This window comes from Fistularia commersonii, chromosome 24 (genome assembly GCF_037954325.1).
Source record: "Fistularia commersonii isolate RoL2024-O1a breed Wild chromosome 24, RoL_Fcom_v1.0, whole genome shotgun sequence".
Classification (NCBI taxonomy): Eukaryota; Metazoa; Chordata; class Actinopteri; order Syngnathiformes; family Fistulariidae; genus Fistularia; species Fistularia commersonii.
In genome coordinates, this window is record NC_141307.1 from 530,024 (window position 1) to 540,131 (window position 10,108).

The window sequence follows — 10,108 nt, forward strand, 5'->3', positions numbered from 1 at the left end:
AGACGTCCAATCGGCTGCCTGCAATGGGGGGGTCAGAGGTCACGACCTGCCCTGGGTCACTGATCACTTGTCAAAGAAATACCAGTCAAATCTTAGTTTAGCCAAGCTTTGACTCAGGTTAGCATGAGAAGGAAATTGTGCCAGAGTTTCAAGCAAAAACATAACAATAATAGATAATAGTAGGAAGGAGGGAGAATAAGAAATACAATAAAATATAAATTGTCAAGGTTAAGGCTATCAAGTGTTTTAAGGTCTAAAGTACAAAGATTTGAAGATTCCCTGCGGCTGAGGGAAGAGGAATTAAAAAATCTGATAGCACTCGAAGCGCCAACACTTTTAAGATGCCAAGCTGCCCTTTGTCAACATGCGTATCCTGTTAAATCTGTTGCTATTTCAATTTGCACTGTTTGCCTTTCGGTTTGCACCGTTTACGTGGACATTTGCACTGTTTACATCTCCTCGCACTGTATGTTTATTCTTATTTATTCAGCGCAATCTATCTGGAAAGGAGAATGTCGTTGTGCAGGGAAACACACGTCCAGACTGTTCGTGTGACATTTAACACTGAATATTGAATCTCCATCGACAAACAGGAAATCGCCTTCGAAATAAAAAACCTACAAACAACACCGTCCAGGCAAAACCAGAGGATCAACAGTGACAGCGGCTAATGATCTGAATGTAGGGATCAGGATATCAATAGCAAAACAATGGGAAATAACTAAACTACAAATAAAAAAAACCAATAAAGTCACTGATCATTGAAACTGAATGACCTCAAAAATCAGTAAGTAAATCCCGACATCATAATCCCGCACAATCAAAGCGTGATCCATGAAGGACGGGGAGTCGGTGCTTCTCGTCTTCAGCTTCATCATGATGGTCCACCTGAATGGAAACAAGCCCATGGAGGAGCAGAAGAAGTCCTTCGGCGAGTGAAAGTGAAGAGAAAACTTACTGAAATGAACTTGGGGCACATGTTGATCCTAAAACTAACATCTTTTTTTTAAATATTTGCCTATTAAAACACATTAAATAAATTAAAAATCAGTTGCAACAATTTCTAATGAAAAAAATGTTTCCACGGCCAAAAAGGAATTTCCTTTAAAGAAAAATCCAACATGCCTTGTAGAAGCATGAAAAAGATGCAATAAAGAAACATATTACGAATCTGTGATGCTGTAGATCAGGGGTGTCAAACTCATTTCTCATGGCGCCACATACGGCCTAGGAAGATGTCAAGTGGGCCGGGCCAGTAAAATAATAGCATATTCAGCAATAAATAACCAAAATATCATGTGTTTCCTCTGTTTTGGTGTAAAGAAGTACAAGGATATTAGGGAAAATCTTGGAATTTAATGAACAATCCTTTTTACAAAAAATTTCATGAAACACCTCATATTTCCTTTGACAAACGTGTCATTTACTTCTATCATTCACATGTTTGCATTGCAATCACGTGATCATGCGATCCCACTGATCGTACAAAGGCACAAAACTTTAACAAGTAATTGGTATTGAAAAATGTAGTAATGCGCTTTAAGATTAAATGAGAGTTATAAAGAAAGGGATTTTTAAACCATTTCCACATGTGCATATAAAATCTGAATTGAATCCCTGCCTACACCTTACAAACTAAAAAGAGTGCTATTAAATGTGTAAGGAAGAAATATTCACCCGTCCTGTAAATGTGTAAACTCCATCCATGAAACATGCAAACACACACAATACATACGGAAAATGTATGGAGTTGCATGAACAGTAGAATTCCAACATACTCCTTTATAGTGAAGCTGGTGACTAACTTTAAATTGCACATTTTCACTAGCAATTAGCTAGCTGGCTTTTACCGCTGCATCACTGATTTCTCTGCTATGGGTGAAAGTGGACGCTGTTTCCTCAGACCTGCCAGTGATTCGTCCATCTTATCTCTTCTCAGTTTCTTTACAAGCTGTCATATTTTGCACTGTGATGAGTCTATATATTATATTCCTTAAATATAATATAAATATTATATTATATTCCTTAAATACCGAAACTTCTTGCAAACACGCCAAGCACAAAGGTTTCCCGTGCGTCTCCGTAAATAAATAGGACGTAGTCCATTTTTCTTCGAATATTCTACACTCATTATCTACTTTTCTCTGTTTTGAGAACGACATTTTGGCGAGTGAGGGAGTAGCAGGGAGGTAGAGAACAGGGTAGACACAACATGATAACAAGCAGCAGGCGCATTGATACTGTCTGCTGATTGGTCCGTCTCAGTGATGCAGCTGTTCTTCTACTCTGACCAAAACAATGCGCCCCCCAGTGGACAATTGTTGAATTGCATTTAATTAAAAAATTAAATCCTTGTCTTTTATGCATTTTTTCACTTTCAAATTATTCTACGGGCCTGGTTGAACTCCCTTGCAGACCGGTTCCGGCCCGCAGGCCGTATGATTGCCACCCCTGCTTTAAAGTCTAAACCAGAAACCTCAACTAACAAACCTTGTTCTTGCCCATAAACAACATTACATACAAGAAAAATGTGTTGCATTTATTTCTTATGGCCCTATAAGCAACACATTCTCATTCCGATGTGTGATGCTTCTCTCGACGTCACACACACACACACACCCACACACCCACACACACACACACACACATTAGGCACCATCTTTTCCTCATTTTTCGACAAACCCGGAGTAGTTTCTAATTTTTCAGCGACACATTCCCATGCAAAATGACGAGAAAGAGCTTCCTAACGTGTGGAAATGAGACCCATTGGTCAGGCAGGGACGCATGGGGAGGAGAAGAGCTGCGAAAAGCAGCTTTTCCTCAGAATTTCCTGGCTCCTTTTCTCGGGGATCTCCCTGCTATCAGTCCACTCTTTTGACCGCACATCGCAGACACTCCTTCTGTTGTCAGTGCCACGTTTCTCCCATGGCATATTTCATTTACGCATCAGCATACTGCTCCAAACATCTCCTCTGCCATGGTTGTGCCATGCATGGATCTTCACCCCAAAAGTTCCTCTCCACGGATAAACATCGACATCAGTGCAGTATCAGAGGTGTTGCCTTGACACAGATAAGCCCCGCCCCTCGGATGGTTACTGCTCTAGAATATATTTTTATTTGTATTTCTTATTCTCCCTCCTTCCTACTATTATCTATTATTGTTATGTTTCACTTGAAACTCTGGCACAACAGTTTCCTTCGGGATAAACAGAGTTGTTCTTATTCTTATTCCCACACAGATAAGCCCCGCCCCTCGGCCTGTTACTGCTCTAGAATACACAAATAAGCCCCGCCCCTCGGTCAGTTACGCTGCAACGGCTAAACCGGAAGCGGCAGGTGCCTCGCGCCCCCTTGCGGTTCCGTATCACCGATCACCCCCTCCGTTATGTACGACTCTCCGCTCGCTTCCGTGACCCGGTTCGGGCCGCTCGGCGGGTCCTCAGGCCTCCGCCGGGTGATCCGGTGAACCGGTTCCGATCGTTTGTTATGCCGGAGCCGCGACCATCCCCGAATCCACGTGATCTTCACGGGGATCCTTTTTTTTTCCCCATTTCGCTTCCTAGTGACGCACCGTGATTGGCCGACGGGCTTGCCAGTTAAGCATTGGGGGCGCGTTTCCTCGCTCCCATTGGTCCGTTCGCCGCCGTCCATCACAGTGCCTCCCTTCCATTGGGTCAGATCATCTTTAAAGCTCATCCGCCCTCGTGAGGGTTCGGCTCGCAGCCCCTCCACCTCCTCCCCGACTCAGCGTATGGCTATTGCTCCTGTCAATCAAATTAGCGGCGCTCCTATTGGCTGCCTTCTCGTACGCGGGCGGGCTTTGCTGTGAACGACGTTTCCTTGTGTGGTTCGAGTCGAGACGTTGAACGGAAGAACCCGCAGATCGGCCGCATGTTCATGCGTTATTAATAAAATTATTATCATATCCGATCGCACCGCGGACTTTTTATCCTGAATTCTAACGGTTTATGTGTCCGAGCTCCGCTTCCGCGCATTTGCCTCGATGTTAACGCCCGACGCCGCCATTGTTCGGTGAACGCTAGCCGCCTAGCCGCTATCACATCCGCGCCCGGAGGCGATGAGCGCCGAGCTGCTCTCTGACCTGGACAGCCGCTTCTTCGCCGACAACCTCCTGACGAGCGAAGACTGGGGTGAGTCGGTGAACGGATGCCGCCGCCCTCCTCCGCCCTCCTCCGCCTCTCATCCGGCCGTTACAAACGCGGAAACGGCCGCCGTCCGCCTCCCCACGGCCGCCGTGACGGTTGAGCCGCTGTCCCGGATGTGGGGGGCGCGTGTCCTCGGACGGCGACCGTGCAGCCGGAACCGGAAGTGGGCGAGTAAACACACCTGGCCCGGTTCTGTGTGTGTGTGTGTGTGACGTCACCAGCAGATGCCCACGCCTGATGGTGGTTCTGGATCTGGATCTGGACCGGGTCTGGACACGGGTTTGTCCTCGCCGGTTCAAAGTCCAGGGTCATGTTTACACCTGGTGAAACACACAGGTGCATGATGGGAAATCTGTGTGTGTGTGTGAGTGTGAGTGTGTGTGTGTGTTAACCCTTTCATTCAGATGCTAATTGTAACATCACAGGTTCCTCAGGAAGTTGCACAGGAATAGAGATTAGACTATGAGCCTCCGTGTTAACTGTGTGTGTGCAGATGCCTGTCTCTACCAGTGCGAGAGCATGGAGGAGGGCGAAGACGGCGACTTCGCCCGGGGGGTGATCCACGATTCGTCGGTAGGTGGAGCCCGGTAACTGATTGGCTGACGCAGTTTTCCCACTGTTTGTCTGCAAACATCTTCGAGCATCTTCCTCCTCCGCTTCCACAGTTTGACAACGACCTGGTCCTCACTCTGGACCCCGACAACCCCTCGTCGCCGTGGCAACACCTGGAGGACAACCTGCTGACAGGTACGGGGCAGAGCCCATGCCTCATGCCTCTCTCGCTTGCTTGTAGCAGCTGTGTTACCGTGACGACAGGAGTGAGAAGGCCGGAGGAGATCAGATGTTTGTCTCAGCTGTCTCCTCCTGCTGTTCTCCGTGTTTCCTCTAGGGGGCGCCACTGTCATTAAGAGTGAGATGACCATCACTCAGCCGTTGCCCGTGGAGATGTGTAAGTGTGTCCTCCTCGCCGCCCTCTGCAGGGAGGTCCCGTCACTGGCACTCACTCTGTGTGTGTGTGTGTGTGTGTGTGTGTGTGTGTGTGTGTGTGTGTGTGTGTGCGCGCGCGTGCTCACAGTGTTCCAGGTGAAGGCCGAGCCTCCTTCCCCCGCCTCCTCCCTGGAGTCGGAGTGTTCGGCCGCGTCTCCGGACCCACAGGTGGGCGCCGATCAGTCCTAATGGATGATCACCTTCGGTCCGCTCAGCATTGATTATTGATGGTCTGATTGGGAGACGAACGTCACGCGACCGCTGTCTCCAGGTGACGGTGAAGGGCGAGAACCCCCCGACTCCCCCCTACATGTACGGGGACGTGCTGTCCCCGCCGCTGGGCTCCATGGAGGTCACCGTGGCGACCTCCACCGTGGCCCCGCCTCCGGCCCAGGGGCCCGCCGTGACCCAGGCGCCGCTGCAGATCCCGGCTGTGATCGGCGGCATTCAGACGCAGGCAGCGGGTAGGAACGGCACCGAACCATCTACAGCACCCCCCCCTCACTGGTCACCGGGCCGTAATCTGATCCCGGTCTGATCTGTTGTGGTCCCAGTGCTGCCCGGCCTGGCCAACCTGAAGGCCAGCACCATCCTGAGCACCAAGCCCCCCATCCAGCCGCGGCCCGTGTGCGTGGCCACGCTGCCCGTCCCCCCCGCCCCCGCGCCGGCCAAAACCCTGATCCTGCAGGGCCTCCCCTCCATGGACCAGAACCGACCCGGTGAGTCCGGAGCCGCCTCATAGACTAACAGCAAACTCCGCGACCAGTTTTTTTTTTTTAAAAAACAAACAACCGAAGAGTAGAAACGAGGTGGCGTTGTAGCTGGAACCCTCTAACCCGGGCCTCCTCGCAGTGGTCCTGTCCCCGTCCGTCTGTCTGGGCTCGGCCCCCGCCATCGTCAAGGTGGAGCCCGTCTCCCCCGGCGTTCCGCAGCACTGCTCCAGCCCCCCCGCGCCTCCCGCCGGCAAGCCCATCGTCCCGGCGACCACCTCGTTGCCCGGCAACAACTCCAGTGACATCGACGTGAGTGGAGGCCGAGAGGACGCTTAAAAAACCCGCCGGCACACTGAGCATTTTAGCTTAAATGACCTAATAAATATAACAAATTACCTTAAATGACATAGTAGACCACAACTAATATATTCGTAAATGACCACAATACAATACCTACAATATAATAAGTTATCCCTCAATCCACATGATTATTCCCTTGAATGACATAATAGTCCCCTATAAATATGACCTCATAGACCACAATGAATATTAGCGTCCATTATTGATGGATCCATTTTAATTATTGCCTTATAGTAGTTACACACGTATCTAGAACCAGAAAATGACTTCAAATGTCCTGATAATGAAACTGAAAATAATGTTTATTCAAAGTCATAATGAAATGAAGGAGAACGTCCCGCCGGCCCGTCGTGTTCCTGTCCTCCTCACCTCGGCCTGATCTCCTCCCTTCTTCAGATGAAGGTCCTGAAGAGGCAGCAGAGGATGATCAAGAACCGCGAGTCGGCCTGTCAGTCCAGGAAGAAGAAGAAGGAGTACCTGCAGAACCTGGAGGCCCAGCTGAGGGAGGCGCAGCAGGAGAACGAGCGTCTGCGGCGGGAGAACCAGGCGCTGAGGGAGCGTCTGGCCGGGAAGGAGGTGACCGACCCTCCGGCCGAGGCGGCGCCGTCGCCCGGACGTCGGGTCTCTAACCCGCCGCTTGTGTTTCCCAGGGCGGCGACTCGGCCATGAACAAGAGGGCGGTGTGCGTGATGGCCGTCCTTCTCTTCGTCACCTTCAGCTTCGGCCCCGTCAGGTCTGTCGCCGCTTCTTTTTACCGCCGTCGCCGCGGCAACAGGGTCGTTCAGCCTCCTCTTTCCCTCGGCACAGCATCACGGAGCGCCTGCCGCCTCCGCGGCCGGAGGGCGGCGTGCTCTCCTACACCGGCCGGCGCCTGCTGGAGATGGAGCAGCAGCAGCAGGAGGCTGCCCCCGTCCACAGCCCGGCGGAGGACAAGACCGAGGCGGAGGAGGACGGAGACGTCGACAGGGAGGCCGCCGACGCCTACCAGTTCAGGTGAGCCAGCGGGGCTGCGTCACATGACCCCGGACAGGAAGTACACCACCTTCTGCACAACACGCACACACACATCTGAAAATAATGCGGGTTGTTTCCAACAATTTCACTGAGCCTGTCACTTGTGTGTGTGTGTGTGTGTGTGTGTGTGTGTGTGTGTGTGTGTGAGACAGGAACCTGAGTGACGTGTTCAGCGACATGAAGGACCTGGTCCTCCAGGACCTGGACCGTTACTTCTCCTCGTCGGACTGCAGGCAGTTCAACCGCTCCGAGTCTCTGCGGTCAGTTGGATCCATGGGTGAAAGCGGGCGTCCATTTTTGCGCTTCCCGTTCCCGGTCCGGTATCAGGATAAGGGTTCTGGTCGCTGACCCGTGCCGTGTGGGTGTTTCAGGCTGGCGGACGAGCTGAGGGGTTGGGTTCACCGGCACCAGATCGACCGCAAGAAGTCCGGAGGGAAGGCCAAGCCCAAGAAGGCCAACGTGACGCAGGTGTGCAGGAGGGCAGGAGGCCTCGCCGCCCGCCACCTTTGCGCTCCATACAGGAAGCGTTCGATCGGACGCGGGCTAACGGTGTGATTTCCCGCCGCAGAAAGCTCAGCTGAGGAAGACCAACGTCTCCAGATACCTGCCGATGCAGACCCACCGCTCCCTGGAGAGGTCCGTGGTGTCGCTCGCTTCCCTCGTGTCGTAAACGCCGACCATGCTAATGTCTAGTTTACTTCCTGCAGACATTTACTCCTTTCTAAATGTCACCTATGCGGTTGCAAAGTAGCTTGTGATTTATTGGCTCGTTGAGATGCCGCTGACCGCGCCCTGTCCTGGTCTCAGTCAGCTGCAGGTGCTTCCTGGTCCCGAGGTGACGTACAGCGACTTCCTGGACGCCATCGACCGGCGAGAGGACACCTTCTACGTGGTGTCGTTCAGACGGGTAGGACTTTTAACCGTACGTCAACGCCGATTGATCCGAAAGTCAGTTCCCTCAAAGGCTTTTATCAACGAGCCGTCGGCCAATGACGGGCAACCGCCAGAGAAGTACTCGTCGACGTCTGCCGCCGTCCGTCCGGTTAATACTTCGAGGCCCTCCAGATGGAAGCGCCGGTGTTTACTTGCACTCGTACCTTCCGTGTGTGACGGGAACCCTGACGCGTGTGTTCTCCAGGACCACCTGCTGTTACCGGCCATCAGCCACAACAAGACCAGCCGGCCCAAGATGTCTCTGGTGATGCCGGCCATGTCCGTAAACGGTCAGTGGAACGTCCGAGACGTTGTCCTTCATCCCTGGGCGGAGCCGTCCCGTAACCCGCGCCCCGCTTCCCCCGCAGAGAGTCTCTACAACTCGTCTCAGGGCTACGAGATGATGATGCAGGTGGACTGCGAGGTCATGGACACGCGCATCATCCCCATCAAGTCGTCCGCCGTCCCGCCGTCGCTCCGGGACCCGCCCGCGCCCCCTCGCTCCCACCACGGCGCCCACCATCACCCCGGCAACCAGACCTCGCTGCGCGGGCGCCACCAGCACCACCCGTCGCCCCAGCGCCAGCCCTTCGCCGCCCGCCGGAGGCACGCCGGCTACCTCATCGGCCAGTCGGAGGGCGTCTGATGGGGCGTCGCCACGGCGACCGCGGGGAGGTAGACATGTACAGAGCCCGTCCCTGCGGGAGGTAACAGCCAGAAGAAAAGGACGTAGAAGAGAAGTTGTTTAATATATAAAGATTTTATTCCAGAGAATAGTTTGATCGACAGGCGGAGAGGAAGTCCGACCCGGGCTCTCGGGGCCAGAAGCAGGTGATGGAGGTTCATCCTTCCGCCCGCGGGTTCATATCCTGTTTCGCTAAGACCCGCTAACAGTTAGCTTCCTAGAACGGTTAGCTTCAAATTAGCATCCGCCGTTGAGGTGACGTCCGGCTCGGATCGGATGTCCTCCAAGGCGCCGTGTCCTCCCGCGCTTCAGAGCCGCCGCAGTGGCAAAAAAGAAACGTCTGATTCTGCTGCGCCGATCCGCCCGGCGCCGCCCCTCGCCCTCGCCCCGCAGGGCGACCCGATTGGTCCCCTGGGACCGCGGGCCCGGATCCAGGCCTTCTTTGGGCTCCGCTTTTGTTCCCATGGTAACACTCCCCCTCTCCGGCCTCCGTAAATGCTCTGAAGCCCAGACCAGGGGAGGTTCCTCCCCCTCAAACCCACCGGGGGGCGGGGCAAGAGGTGGCGCGGCAGCCAATCGGACGGCTGCATTCCCTCCCTGAGTTTGAGGTAATTTATTGTAAATATTTATTTCTTTGTTTTGTTTTTTATTACATGGCTCACAGTTTAACTTTGAAAGCCACTCTCCCGTCACCCTCGCCCCGTCCCGAATCTTGTCACTGTTAAAATAACTATTTCCTGCTCGTTGTTTTTGTTCGCCTCTGATTGATTGGCATCCGTTGATCTGGTCGGCGCTGACAAGGCCACGCCCACTTGTGATGTCATCGGAAAGTGAAGTGACTTGAACTTCCTGTTCGGCATCACCACTTCCTGTTGGGCTTTTGTTTTTGTTTTTCTTTTTAGGTGTGAAAACCCACTTCTGACTGCGTTTCCATGGCGATGCTCCTCAGCAAATACTGACAATCAAACTTGAGCGGGGAGAAAAGTCCATTTGTTTATTTTGAAAGTGGGATTTTCTCAATGAAAAGCGTCAAAGCTGACAATGTCTGTTCAGAGGAAGTCGGTCAGATTTCATAATAAAATCCTGATTTGTACACTGTTTGAAATTCAAAAAAAAGAGGACGAACTTTCACTTTCTCAACGCAACAGGAAACCGGATCCTCTGGTTGGAGGCTTTTGTTTTGTTCCTTCGTCGGGTTTTCAAAGTCAACATCCCAGAATATTGTTTGAAAAGGGTTTGTGTGGGTAT

The 10,108-nt window shown here is 52.3% G+C and overlaps 1 protein-coding gene across 1 annotated transcript in view; it reads left to right on the plus strand.

Annotated features, from left to right (window-relative positions):
- Positions 1 to 3,813: 3,813 nt before the first annotated feature.
- The window catches only part of atf6b (activating transcription factor 6 beta), a 6,687-nt gene continuing 392 nt past the window's right edge, over positions 3,814 to 10,108 (plus strand). Inside the window, exons 1-17 of the mRNA XM_086171165.1 lie at positions 3,814 to 4,153; positions 4,662 to 4,741; positions 4,834 to 4,915; positions 5,058 to 5,117; positions 5,244 to 5,323; positions 5,427 to 5,619; positions 5,710 to 5,874; positions 6,008 to 6,177; positions 6,625 to 6,804; positions 6,879 to 6,961; positions 7,036 to 7,221; positions 7,395 to 7,502; positions 7,614 to 7,710; positions 7,811 to 7,878; positions 8,050 to 8,149; positions 8,381 to 8,465; positions 8,544 to 10,108. The exon at positions 8,544 to 10,108 is cut by the window's right edge and continues 392 nt beyond it. Coding sequence (XP_086027291.1) covers positions 4,081 to 4,153; positions 4,662 to 4,741; positions 4,834 to 4,915; positions 5,058 to 5,117; positions 5,244 to 5,323; positions 5,427 to 5,619; positions 5,710 to 5,874; positions 6,008 to 6,177; positions 6,625 to 6,804; positions 6,879 to 6,961; positions 7,036 to 7,221; positions 7,395 to 7,502; positions 7,614 to 7,710; positions 7,811 to 7,878; positions 8,050 to 8,149; positions 8,381 to 8,465; positions 8,544 to 8,821 — 2,088 coding nt within the window. The 5' untranslated portion in view covers positions 3,814 to 4,080 and the 3' untranslated portion in view covers positions 8,822 to 10,108. The remainder of the gene's footprint in view (positions 4,154 to 4,661; positions 4,742 to 4,833; positions 4,916 to 5,057; positions 5,118 to 5,243; positions 5,324 to 5,426; positions 5,620 to 5,709; positions 5,875 to 6,007; positions 6,178 to 6,624; positions 6,805 to 6,878; positions 6,962 to 7,035; positions 7,222 to 7,394; positions 7,503 to 7,613; positions 7,711 to 7,810; positions 7,879 to 8,049; positions 8,150 to 8,380; positions 8,466 to 8,543) is intronic.